The sequence below is a fragment of the Microtus pennsylvanicus genome, chromosome 11, assembly GCF_037038515.1.
Source record: "Microtus pennsylvanicus isolate mMicPen1 chromosome 11, mMicPen1.hap1, whole genome shotgun sequence".
NCBI lineage: Eukaryota > Metazoa > Chordata > Mammalia > Rodentia > Cricetidae > Microtus > Microtus pennsylvanicus.
In genome coordinates, this window is record NC_134589.1 from 36,694,500 (window position 1) to 36,708,711 (window position 14,212).

Consider the following 14,212-nt stretch of genomic DNA (forward strand, 5'->3'; position numbering starts at 1 on the left):
TCTGTAGACCAGGCTGGTCTCGAACTCACATATTTCTTTTTTAAAAGTTAATCCTATAATGTAAATTTTCTAATTTTTTTATTTGTTTATTTAGGAAAATGATACTTCTCAAATACTCAAAAATATATTACTCAGCCAAGCAGTGGTGGTACGTGCCATTAATCCTAGCACTTGGGAGGCAGAGGCAGGCAGATCTTTGTGAGTTTGAGGCCAGCTTGATCTACAAATTGAGTTCCAGTACAGCCAGAGCTGTGTTACACAGATAAACATGGAAAACAAAACAAACAACAGCAAAAAAAAATTATATATATATATACTTAAGAACCCCCCTTTTTTATTTATTTTATTTTGATTTTTTAATTTATTATTTATTTATTTATTTATTTTTGTTTCTCGAGACTGGGTTTCTCTTTAGTTTGAGGCCTGTCTTGAAACTTGCTCTGTAGACTAGGCTGTCCTTGAACTCACAGAAATCCACCTGCCTCTACTTCCTGATTGCTGGGATTAAGGGGGTACACTTAGCGTGAAAAATTAATAGTAAAAATGAAGAAATATTTGAATATTCTTTTCTTACCTATTTTTCTGGGAGTGTTAATTATAACATAATTGTTAACTCCCTTAAGTAGAAATTACCAATGTTTTCCCATTTCTTTATTGTTGTGGTTCCTATTCATTTTTCTTCCTTGTCACACTCAGCAGATGATATTCATGTACACTAGCATTGTAGGCTCCTACATTGGTAAGATAGGCCTTTTTTTATCCAAGTATAGAAGCCAAACAGTAATGAAAAAGTAATTTTATGTTTTAAGAAGTATTCATCTTTCTTTTTACTTTCAGCGACATAGTATGCTTAAGCAACAAGATCTAAGTATTGCCATGGTGGTAACATCCCGGGAAGTCTTGAGTGCACTTTCTCAGCTTGTTCCATGTGTTGGTTGTCGGCGCAGTGTGGAACGCCTGTTTTCTCAGCTTGTAGATTCTGGAAATCCTGCCCTTGAACCTCTGACAGTAGGGCCCAAGGGAGTACTATCTCTGACTCGAAGCTGCATGACTGATGCAAAGAAACTTTATACATTATTTTATGTACATGGGTAAGTATGGTTAATTAAGAAACAACTTATTAATAAAATAGTTAATTTTAAACAACTTGATAAGAGTGGGTCCTTTCCCCTAAATTTCTCTAGGGTAAAGATTGAACTTAACAGTTTTATTGAGTAGCTTCTAATTTCTGCTGTAGTGTGGAGAGAGGTATATAGTAAGCAAATAAATGGTTGAGTGTACGTCACAAAGAAAACACTAAGATGGGCCGAAGTAAGAAAACGAGTGGATCAAACTGTGAAGCGTGTGGTCTGGGAACGCCCTTCTGATAATAGATCTGTCTGGATGAAGGTACAAAAGGAAGAACAAGCATAAAGGGCCAGAGGTTAGCGTTTACTTGACTTGTCTGAAGAACAGCAAGGAGACCATGTTGGCTGGAGCCTGATGATAACAGTAATAAAAGGTCAGATCAGAAGAGTAATAAAGGTTCAGTCATGGCAGTGCCTTATAGTCATGCTGAGGTGGTTACTCTGAGTAGACGGGAAGCTTTGCAGAGTTCTGACCAGATGAGCAGACAATCTGACTTGAAATTTGGCCTCCAGTGACCTTTGTGTTCAGAATAAAGTGAAAAGGGGGTGCAAAGTATAAACATGTGGAGAAATAGGTTGTTTAATGATAAATGGGGAAAGTGACTTGGGTTACTGGTGATAAAGACACTAAGAAATGATAGGATCCTGAAATATTTTGGGGATTTTGTATAGATTAATAAGGGGAGGGATAGCTTCTGTATCTTAGGTTTGTGGTATAATGTATAAGCAGACCAAGATACTTCTTGTCAAGACTAATGGCTTACCAGGACCCACACAGTTCAAGGAAAGAACCAACTCCCAAAAGTTGCCCCCTGAGCTTAACTTGTGATTGAACTCACCCTGTTGCATACTTTCATACATACATACATATATAAATGTAATTAAAATAGTTCAGGTCTTTAAATTTTATTATTTATTTTTATTTTTGATTTTTCACAACAGGATTTCTCCGTGTAGCTTTGGAGCCTGTCCTGGAACTCACTCTGTAGTACAGGCTGGCCTCAAACTCACAGAGATCCGTCTGCCTCTACCTCCTAAGTGCTGGGAGTAAAGGCATGTGACACCACTGCCGGCTAACAGGTTTTTTTTTTTTGTTTGTTTGTTTTTAAAGTATAACAGATGATTTCCTTTTACTGAGATGGCAAGACTAGGCAGAAGTTTTTCAGTGTTCTTTTGTATATGCTAAGTTAGAGATTTTAATTGTTTATCAACAGTATTTTCTTGTGTCGTTTACTAAGTATCAGTAAGAAAAGGTATTAAAAGACCAAACTCGGAGGCTCTTCAGTTTGGAGGTGATGGTAGAGACTTCTGATTTATTTTTATTCATTTTTGAAGTTCAGTGGATTGATCCCAGGACCTCATGCTTATTAGGCAAGTACTCTACTTCTGAGCTATAGCTCTGACAGGGCTTTGGATTTTAACTGCTTGGGGAAAATAAAAAAAAAAAAAAGAAACTTCAGAGGAATAACATAATTTGATATTATGATTTAACAGGATTACTCTTGCTACGGAGTGAATTCTAATGTAAAAGGCAATGGTGGCCCTATGGAACCATTTGGGAAATTGTAATTGATTAACTAGAGATTGGTGGGTTCAACAAGGGAGATAAGTGATAGGATTGTAGATATGTATGAAAATTAATAAAAGTTAATTGACAGGCTTTGCTAATTGGTTGGATGTATATGGTATGTAGTAGTATTGCACATTACATATATTTATTCTGTATATATACATTACTATATGTTTTTTTTTTAATATTTTTTATTGTTTATTGGTGTGAAGGTGTCAGATCCCCTGCAACTGGATCTTCAGACAGTTGTGAGCTGCCATGTGGGTGCTGGGAATTGAACCCGGGTCCTCTGTAAGAGCAGTCAGTACTCTTAACCACTGAGCCATCTCTCCAGCCCCCATTACTATATGTTTTACATTTATTTGTGTGCGCTCCCATGCAATAGCTTGTGTGAAGGTCAGTGGACAACTTTAGGGAGTCAGTTCTCCTACCATGTGAGTCCCAAATCATCAGGCTTGGCAGCCAGTTCCCATTACCCACGAGCCATCTTGCCAGCCCAACATTGTATAGTCATACAAAATTTTTGTGGTTGACCTCACAAAGATAGCATGTATTTGTATAACATTTGAGTAAAGGAAGCTGGGTGAAAGTCATGTAAGCAGTCTCTAAAATGTCAGGGTGTCAGATACATGGTAGGTACCAGGATAAGAGTGAGAGTCTAGGGAAAGAAGGCAGTGCTTGAAGTAGGTTTCTTTCAGCTGAACTGGCTAGAAATGGGGAGGGAAAGGTTAGTGTAGACAGCTTTGCATAAGAGTTTATTGAAGACATCTTCAGGATAGGTAATGTCTCTGTAATACTGTTAAATATACTTCTCACAAAAAGGCATCTAATAGAGATTTTCAAAATTTGAAAGAGAAATAACAAACCTTTAATGGTTTATTTTTCACTAGGTCCAAACTAAATGATATGATAGATGCTATTCCAAAAAGTAAGAAGAACAAGCGATGTCAGTTGCACTCTTTAGATACACACAAGCCTAAACCTTTGGGGTAAGTAGAAGTAAATACCAAAATGCTTCATTGATGTTTAAGTATATAAATGTTGGTCATATTCAGCAAAAATGATAATATATTGCTAGTTGTGTTAACTGGATTACATTCTGACATACGTCAAAATAAATATGTTCTTGGTTTCTATTGGCTTTTCTGCATTGAAACTGTAAGGTTACTGACTTTTAAGTTTTTTCTTTAAGTGTGTTTTACAAGGAATTTTTTGAGAAATTTATGTCACTGATTTTAAAGTTTTCAAAGTAGTAATATTTTTTGATCTGTACTATCATGTTTAAATTATTTTTGTCTTATTTCTAGGTTTTCCTAATTTATTAAGGATTTTAAAAAGCCTTAATAAGTTATGGTAGTGTGTGTTTGTATAATTAATTTTCAGTTTTCTTGGTTGAGTGTATAATACTGGTTTGCCCCTATTTCCTGGCATAGTGCCTCAGTTGTTTGCTGGTTTGCCTTTAATAACTACTTGGGGAAATATAATTTAAAGGGAATTTTAAAGAAAATTTTGTTTGGAGGAGAATAAGGTGAAATAAAAGTGTTCTAAGTTTACTTAAATATATCAATGTCGTTGGAACCATTTTATAGACATTTTCCTTAACATAAAGACCTAGATACCCAGGTCTTCCTATGCCCAGGAAAAATAATGTTTTAAAAATTTTTATCAAGCCGGGCAGTGGTGGCGCACGCCTTTAATCCCAGCACTCGGGAGGCAGAGGCAGGTGGATCTTTGTGAGTTCGAGGCCAGCCTGGTCTACAAGAGCTAGTTCCAGGACAGGAACCAAAAGCTGTGGAGAAATCCTGTCTCGAAAAATCAAAAAAAAAAAAAATTATCAGCCCGGTGCTGGTAGTGCATGCCTTTAATCCCAGCACTCAGGTGGCAGAGACAGGTGGATCTCTGTGAGTTTGAGGCCAGCCTGGTCTACAGAGCAAGTTCCAGAGCTACAGTTCTCCTGTCTCGAAAAACAAAAAAAAAAAAAAACAAAAAAATTATCAGGGCCCAGTGTGTGGCACAACACTTGGAAACGGATGCAGGTGAATCCCTTTGAGTTTGAAGCTAGGCTGGTCTACATAACAAGTTCTAGCCGAGCGGTGGTGGCGCATGCCTTTAATCCCAGCACTGGGGAGGCAGAGGCAGGCGGAGCTCTGTGAGTTCGAGGCCAGCCTGGTCTACAAGAGCTAGTTCCAGGACAGGAACCAAAAAGCTACAGAGAAACCCTGTCTCGAAAAATCAAAAAAAAAAAAAACAAAACCAAAAACCAAGTTCTAGGCTAGTCAAGGCTACGTAGTGAAACCCTGACTCTCAAAAATAAACAAGACAAAAAAAAAAAATCAAGACAGCTGTTAAATATAGAGAAGTAGAAAGACCGTGAAGTAGAGACTTAATATTTGAGACAGCATCTCAGTATGTTGCCTTAAGCTAGTCAGGATCAAGTGATCCCCAACCTCAGCCTTCTGAGCACAAATGGAGACTGTAGACACTCCTCCCATCCTGTGTGCTGTGCTCAGATTTAGTGCTTACCAAACTTTGAAACATTTGTGTCACTCATCTATCTGCCTTTTTCTTTGCTGAAGTATTTTAAGGAGAGTTCAAGGCACCTGCTGTTCTCTGTTCGCATACATCTTTAAAACAGATGAACATTTTCATGCCCACAATGGGCATTAACTATATTAACAGCAGAGTTAACTATAATTATCTAATACTCAGTTGATACTCAAGATTTCCTTATTGTGCCTAACAGTATCTTTTTGCATTGGTTTGTTGAGGTAGAATCTAAACAAGAGCCATATATTCCAGAGAATCTAAATACACAGGGTATTATGAAACCAACAAAGGTCTTTATAGTCTAGAGTAGCTCCTAAGTAAGTTATTTTGCATTCTTGTGGGATTTTGTTGTTACTTGAAAATGGTCTCGTGCAGCCCTGGCTGGCCTTGAACATTCTGTATAGTTTGTACGGTAGAAGTTTATCTTGCACTCCTGATCTTGTCAGTACCTCCCTAGTACTGAGATAGTGGGCATGGACTGGCTTCTACATCTGTCTTAAGTATGTGTTTTTATCAGTATCGTTCCATAGAGGACTCCTCTCTAAAAGCTGCTCATTTCAGTCTCAATTGTCCCATTAGAAAATGAGCTAAACAGTATGGTATAGTTAAAAAAAAAAAAAAAAAAAGGCCTGCCTTCTGGCTTTGTTTTCTTCTCTTCTTCCTCGTCCTTCTCTTCGGTTTTGTTGTTTGTCTTTTTTTTTTTTTTTTTTTTTTTTTTTTTTTGTGGTTCTGAGGGTTGAACCCAGGGCTTCACACATGAGTACTAATCAGGTATTCTACCACTAAGTTACACTTTAGCCTCTTTATGCATGTACTTTATTGAGGACTAATAAAAAGCAATAGATAGCCCAGCATCTTATATACCTGTTCTCTGTGCTATTTTATGTGAAGATCAGTTCTTCCTGTTTTGTTCCAACTTCTACTCTGCTTTGCCAGATATCTCCTTCTATTTAATGGATAAGTAGCTACATCTTCCAATCTTGTAGCTTTCAAGTGAAAAAATAAATCTCTGTAACCTTCATGTTCCCTTTCAGGTACAACTTCTCTACATGGAAAGTCAATTTTTTGAAGATTGTTTATTGAATGTGAAGTGAATATGGAGCTAGTTGATCTTAAGGAGTGTGACTTTGCTAAGATAGCTTTGGTTATTCTTCAGTGTATGTAGATAGTCTGATTATAGTCTGTTTAGTCAGGATGCCTTGAAAGGCTTCCACAGTTGTTTGCTTTTGGAAGTCCTCATTTTATGTTCTTTCCTCAGGTTTTTGTTAAATTTTCACACTTTTTTTTCCAAGGAATGCATACTTGCTGGGTTTCAGCTTAATAAAGGGCAGTGATTCAGTCATCTTTACTGAGTGTTCTTTTAGCTGTGCAAGTAAATCCTAGTTATTTTCTGTCTGGAAGTTTGGTATCTGAAAGAAAGATCCAGGCCAAACTTATAGGCGAGTAGTTAGTGATTAAGGGTAAGGTAATATGAGAAAACGGTATGTAAAATTATTTAGCAAGAGCAGAGAGAGTGCTGGGAGATTCTGGTTAATGATGCAACAGAAGCTGCTGATCAGAAAATTGAGTATGGCCAATTGGGTAGAAGGAAGCTGGTCTGGTTAGTTGTATTGAATGTTCCTGAGTCACTGAGGACCCCGTCGTAAACACTGGTTTAACAGCTCTGATGAAGAGCACAGCTGGTGGTTGAGTGGAAGCAGAGTCTAGATTGGAGTGGACCAAAGATGAATACAAGATTGTAGTGGGTTAGATCAAATGGAAAGTACAGGAGGAGGAGGAGGAAGTGACTTTGACAGAGTACTCTTCAGGAAGCAGGTCTTGAATCACCTAAGGTATAAGGCCTAGATCTGATCTCAGTGGGAGGTCACTTAAACCTGACTGTCAAAGAGGAATAGAAAATTGAGAGAGGGGATTTAACATGCAAGATAGATCAGGAGCTGACATTTTGCTGTCAGAGTAGGTAGACCTGAACCTTGGTTTGGCCCTTCCCCCTTATTGGGGTTAAAGTGCTAGATTGTATAATGACATGATGTTAAGCCAGGAGTTGAGAAATACTTATTTAGCTATGAAAAGACTCAGGTTATTCCATCTTAAGCAAGTGTGACATTTAATTTCTAGGATTGTAATGAGACCTGCAGAAGATCAGGCAGGATCCAGTTTAGGATTAGCAAAAAAATCTAGAAGACTATTCTTGACTGGAATCTAGACATTTCTGTAGGAATGCACAACTGCCACACAGCAAAATGCACGACCAATACCACACTGAAACTAGTTGGGGAGGAGGGACTGGGAAAATTCTCAGTAAGTTTAAAGAAATTATGTGTGTAGTACTTCCTATTAGCATAGGCGGTATAGTGTGTGCCTCTTAGCCTGCTATTTTTATTAAGTATAAACTTAACATATTTTTGTTAGATTAATATATGACTTTCATGGCTACTTGGAAATATGAAGGTAAATAAGTTTTGTTGCCATTGGCTAACTGTAAAAGTGCCTTAAACAATAATCATTTAATGATCACATTAAATAGAGAATTTTCAATTGTTTAAAGATCGATACATGTTTAGTAGGTGAAAAGACTGTATAACTTTTTAAGTACCATTTGGCTTTAGAACATTTCAAGTGTATTTGCTTGTAAAATACTCAACATATAAACCAGTTTCTAATTTTATAATTGTAAATAATGTGAAATAATATTGAGTAACTTGATAGTCAAGTATTTGAAATAAACATATGAAACACATTAAATAACAATGTATTAAGATTAAATATGTAATCTGTTATTCAAATTTGCAGTTATCTTACTAATTTCTTAATATGTTAAAGAATTTATGATTTTAACATAGACCTTAGAAATGATTTCTTCAGGTTATCTCAGTGTCACTAAGCTTTGTACCATACTGTACTGCAGTGAAGGGAGCAGTAGCAGTGTCAGTTCAGAGAAGTTAAGTACAGATAAGAGAAGTAGTGAAGACCACAGGAAGGACAGCAAGTGTAGGATCATTTTCCATTATGGACCTTTCCAGGGAACAGCCAGGTAAAACAAAGCACTCCTTTATTCTGCCTTTTTAAATCTTTTACCTCATATATGCCTCCTTGTCACTAATACTTAACTCTTCTTACAGAGGATGTTGGATGGATGTATGGGAACTAATGTCCCAGGAATGCAGGGATGAAGTAGTTTTAATTGACTCCAGTTGTCTCTTAGAAACACTAGAAACATATCTGCGAAAGCACAGGTAAGTGGAAAGTTCATTATTATATAGTGGGGAGGGTATCTTAGGTGTCAGTCATTCAGAGTAGCCTATCACTGGCTTCCTTTGTATAAAAGTATTCCAGTATTCTTCCTGTTATTATCTGGCAATAGGGGTCAGGGTAGTTAATTTCTCAGTGAGGTGCTTTTGAGTGTTAGCCTTCTTATCTCTTCTTTTTAAAGATTTGTTATTATCATTATGCATTTTTTTTGAGACAGGGTAGCCCTGGAGTGCTGGGACTACATGGCCCACCACACCCAGTATTTATTATTTTTAAGTGTGCGTGAAGCTTGTAGAGACCAGAGTTCCTGGGACTCTTAGAACTGGAGTTATAGGCAGTTGTGGGCTGCTTGACATAGTTGCTGGGAATCAAAATTCCGTCTTACAAGAGTAGTGCTTGTTCTTAACCATGGATACCATCTCTCCTGTTTCTCTTGTCTTCTTTTTTTTTTTTTTTGTAATTTTTATTGGTTATTCTAGATTGGTGTCTTTCATGAAATATGGGTGGATTGAATATATTAAAGGTATAGTTAATCACTTTGGTAAGAATATATTATTAATCATATTTGATGTGTTTTCAAAATTAAATTAGCAACGTTTTTTGGCCTAGAGTTGTAGCATGTATGAGCTCTGGGTTAGATCCTCAACCCAGCGTAAACTCATCATGGTTGAACAAGATTCTAATCCCAGCACTTGGGAGGTAGAGACTAGATGGTCATGAGTTCAAGGCAGCCTGGGATACAAGCCACCTGGCTTTCACCTAAAAAGCTTTTCATTTCCTAATTTGAAATATTTCCTCTGTTTGTCAGAGCCTTTAAATAGAGTTACAATGTATTTGTTTCATGTAACCTCAAATTTTTCTTTTTAGAGTAGTGTTACAAAGGAATTTTAAAAGTGCTATTAGCATTTGGAATCCTTTAGGAAAGAAAAGAAACTGGTAAAGGAATCCTCTAGTGATTGCATTATTATTGGGGCCAGTTCTGTTATTACAAATTTGCTACATTTGACTTGGGAATAGTGACTGCCTTCACTTTAAAAAACAAGAATTATAAAAACAGGTGTTAACAAAATTAGTGTTTAAATGGCAACAAACTAATGAACTGCATACTCAGTTCCTTTTTTTTTTTACTTACAAACTTTCTCATTTTTGTCTTTTTGGTTGGTTATCAAAAAGTAGACAGTGTACTTGATTATTTGGATTTGGGAGAGGAGACAAAATACAAAATGTTTGTCCTATGTCTATTAAGTATGAATCGGTTTACCCAAAAGGTATCTTTGGGATCGTAAAGCAAACTAATGTTCTGAAGTTTCTTGTGTTTTAGTTTTGTTTTATTTTATTTATTTTTTTAAATTGATTTTTATTGAGCTCTACATTTTTCTCTGCTCCCCTCCCTGCCTCTCCCCTTCCACCTTCAACCCTCCCCCAAACATCTTGTCTTTCTACTTTCTACTTCCCATGTAGATTAGGTCTATGTAAGTCTCTCTTAGTGTCCACATTGTTGTCTAAGTTTTCTGGGATTGTGGTTTGTAGGCTGGCTTTCTTTGCTTTATGTTTAAAAACCACCTATGGGTGAGTACATGTGATAATTGTCTTTCTGTGTCTGGGTTACCTCACTCAAAATGATGTTTTCTAGTTCCATCCATTTTTCTGCAAAATTCAAGCTGTCGTTATTTTTTTCTGCTGTGTAGTACTTCATTGTGTAAATGTACCACATTTTCCTTATCTATTCCTTCGGTCGAGGGGCATTTAGGTTGTTTCCAGGTTCTGGCTATAACAAATAAAGCTGTTACGAACATAGTTGAGCACATGTCCTTGTGGCACGATTGAGCATCCTTTGGATATATACCCAAAAGTGGCATTACTGGGTTTTGAGGAAGGTTGTTTCCTAATTTTCTGAGAAATCGCCACACTGACATCCAAAGGAGTTATACTAGCTTGCATTCCCACCAGCAATGCGAAAGTGTTCCCTTTTTCCCACATCCTCTCCAGCATAAGTTGTCATCAGTGTTTTTGATCTTGGCCATTCTTACAGGTGTAAGGTGGAATCTCAGAGTTGTTTTGATTTGCATTTCTCTGATGACTAAGGAAGGATGTTGAACATTTCCTTAAGTGTCTTTCAGCCATTTTAGATTCCTCTTTTGAGAGTTCTCTGTTAGGTCTCAAAACCTAAAAAAAAAAAAAAAACCTCTGTCTGATGTGGGGTTATTGAAGATCTTTTCCCATTCTGTAGGCTGTCGTTTTGTCTTGTTGACCGTGTCCTTTGCTTTACAGAAGCTTTTCAGTTTCAGGAGGTCCCATTTATTATTTCTCTCAGTGTCTATGCTGCTGGGGTTATATTTAGGAAATGGTTCCCTGTGCCAATGCGTTCAAGTGTATTTCTCACTTTCTCTTCTATAAGGTTCAGTGTGGCTGGCTTTATGTTCAGGTCTTTGATCTATTTGGATTTGAGTTTTGTGCATGGTGCTAGATAGGGGTCTATTTTCATTCTTTTACATGTTGATATCCAGTTATGCCAGCACCACTTGTTAAATATGCTTTTTTTTTCCATTTGATATTTTTTGCTTCTTTGTCAAATATTAGGTGTTCGAAGATGTGTGGATTGATCTCTGGGTCTTCTATTCGATTCCATTGGTCCTCCTGTCTGTTCTTATGCCAATACCAGGCTGTTTTCAATACTGTAGCTTTGTAGTAGAGTTTGTAGTCAGGGATTGTAATGCGTCCAGAAGTTCTTTTTATTTCATTTATTTATTTATTGGTTTTTGTTTTGTTTTGTTTTTTTGTTTTTTGAGACAGGGTTTCTCTGTGGTTTTGGAGCCTGTCCTGGAACTAGCTCTTGTAGACCAGGCTGGTCTCGAACTCAAAGAGATCTGCCTGCCTCTGCCTCCCAAGTGCTGGGATTAAAGGCGTCCGCCACCACCGCCCGGCTTATTTATTTATTATACAATATTCTGTCTGTGTGTCTGCCTGCAGGCCAGAAGAGGGCATCAAATCTCATTTCAGATGGTTGTGAGCCACCATGTGGTTGTTGGGAATTGAACTCAGGACCTTTGGAAGAGCAGGCAATGCTCTTAACCACTGAGCCATCTCTCCAGCCCCCCCAGAAGTTCTTTTATTGTACAGGATTATTTTGACTATCCTGGGTGTTTTGCTTTTCCATATGAAGTTGAATACTGTTCTTTCGAGGTCTGTGAAGAATTTTTCTGGGATTTTAATGGATATTGCGTTGAATCTGTGGTTTTATTTTAATAAGGAGATACCGAGTATTTTATAAATATCTTAAGAAAATTTGATTAGAAAAATTTTATATGTAAAAAAGATAAATTGAGTTTGTATAGTATTTGTTCTATCCATTAAAACTTTGTAACAATTTTTTTGTTTTGTGTGTATATACTAATACTTGTGCATGGATGCACAGTTCCACAGCTCCTGTGATGGTCGGAGGACAACTTGGACTCACTTTTTTCTTTACATCTTTACATGGGTTTGGGAGTTTGAAGTCAAGGTACTAGGACTTCAGGGCAAGCACTTTTACAACGGAGTCACCTCAGGTTTTTTATTTTATATATATTTGTGTGAATTTGAATGTATGTTTGTAAACCACATGTGTGTAGGTGCTTATTGAAGCCAGAAGGGGGCATTGAATTCCTTGGTATTGGAGTTACAAACAGCTATTAGTCACCTGATATGGGTGCTGAGGACCAAACCTGTGTCCTCTGCACTAGCAAAAAGTTTTCTTAACTCCCAAGCCATCTTTCCAGGCTCCCTCTGCCTCAGTTTTTAAGACAAAAATAATTACAGGATATATACAGGGTTCACTATGGGATTAGGTTAAATTGTGAGGACTGACGACATAATAAAGTTCACTTCGGATGCTTTGACAGTGTAATACGTGTCATTGTTTGCAGATCCTTATCACTGCTCAGCTCTCAGCTCTTACAGCTTCCTTTCAGGGTTTTTTTTGTTTTGTTTTGTTTTTCAAAACGGGGTTTTTCTGTGGCTTTGGAGCCTGTCCTGGAACTAGCTCGTGTAGACCAGGCTGGTCTCGAACTCACAGAGATCCGCCTGCCTCTGCCTCCTGAGTGCTGGGATTAAAGGCCAGCGCCACCACCGCCTGGCCCTTTCAGTTTTTGAGGTGTAATCTGTTTCATTTGGTTTCTAAATGGCCTTATTATATACTACTCCCTCCTTCTTTCCTGTCTCTCTCTTCTGTTTCTGTCTGTTTGTCATCAGGCCTGATAACCCAGAACCTTCACAGAGGAAGGAGAGAGATTTGACTCCAGGAAATTTTATTCTGACCTCTACACATAGGCTGTGACGCTTGCCCAGCCATTTTGCAAACCCTCTCCTTCTTTCGTTCCATCCTTCTGACCTTCCATGCTTCCATCCTTTCGTCCTTCTGTCCTTCCTTGGAATAAAGTCTTGCTGTGTTGCTCAGGCTGGCATCAAACAGTGTTCCTCCTGTTTCAGTTTCTCAAGTAATGAGGGTCACATACCACCATATACCCAGATGCCCTCCTTTTAAAAGTCTGAATAATGTCCAAATATAGAACACATTTCCTTTATTCATCCATTGATGAACGTCTAGATCATTTACAATCTTGGCTGTTGTGAATATTGCTATTGTGAATGTGGTCTGCCAAATATACGTAGTTTATTCCTAGAAGTGTGACTTCTTAATCATAGAGTAGTTTTTTAAAATTTTGTTTGTACTGGTATGATATAAGCATGCTACATGTAGGCAGAGGTCAGAGGATAGCTTCCAGAAGTTAGTTCCCTTCTACTATGTGGGTCATAAAAGTTAAACTCAGATCTCCAGGCTTGGCAGTAGTCAGCACATTTACTCACCAAGAAGCCATCTCACCTGCCTCTGCAGTTTTTATTTTGAGGAACCTCCATCCAGGCTTCCATAGTGTTCTGTCTTTTTAATTTTTTTTTTAACTTTTTTTTTCTTTCAATAGGCTCTCACTAAACTGACTGGCCTGAAACTCGTTCTGTAGACTGGGCTGTCCTTGAACTTAGAGTATCCACCTGCCTCTGCCGCCTGAGTATTTAGGATTAAAGGCTTGCACCATTGATCGCAGTGTGTTTTTTTTATGTTCCTACCCACAGCATGCAGCAGTAATTTCTTTACGTTCCTACTACCACTGGTTTTTCATCTGGGTTTTTGTTTCATTTGTGGTTTATTGATAATAATTATCTTAGTAGGAGTGAGGGCACTAATTATGGTTTTGACTCTGCATTGGTGATGCTGAGGATTTTCTTACATGCTTACTGGCCATGTGTGTATCATCTCTGAGAATATGTAACCCAGGGACCATGTGAGCTTCCACAGACCTGCTCATTTTTTAAATTGGGTTTCTTTTTGGACCTGGCATGGTAGTTCATGTCTGTAATCCCAGCACTTGGGTTATAGAAGCAGCTAGATCTCTGTTCTGCATGTTTGATCCCATCTTGCTCTCTAAATAGTGAGTCCCATACTAGCCAGGGCTACATAGTGATATCCTGTTTCAAATGTTGGGGAGTATGTAGGTGATTTTTTTGTTTGTTTTATTTTTGAGATTGAATCTCACTGTGTACCTCTGGCTGTTCGGAACTCAGAGATCTGCCTGCCTCTGCCTTCTAAGCACTGGGCCTAAAGGTGTGCGCCACTATGTCTAGCTAAGAGGTGGGATTCTTTTGAGATTTTTTTTTTCTTATATATAAGCATAGTGTAGCT

General features: G+C 37.7%; 1 protein-coding gene across 12 annotated transcripts in view; it reads left to right on the top strand.

The window, feature by feature from the left end:
- Ggnbp2 (gametogenetin binding protein 2) overlaps window positions 1-14,212 on the top strand; it is a 38,531-nt gene that overhangs the window by 10,881 nt on the left and 13,438 nt on the right. For 7 of the 12 annotated variants that reach the window (XM_075991265.1, XM_075991267.1, XM_075991269.1 and 4 more), the window contains 3 exons: window positions 838-1,091; window positions 3,588-3,686; window positions 8,367-8,480. In XM_075991265.1, the coding sequence (XP_075847380.1) occupies window positions 838-1,091; window positions 3,588-3,686; window positions 8,367-8,480 (467 nt within the window). Of the gene's footprint in view, window positions 1-837; window positions 1,092-3,587; window positions 3,687-8,152; window positions 8,279-8,366; window positions 8,481-14,212 lie in introns of all 12 variants that reach the window. The other 5 variants (XM_075991261.1, XM_075991262.1, XM_075991264.1 and 2 more) reach the window with 1 other exon arrangement.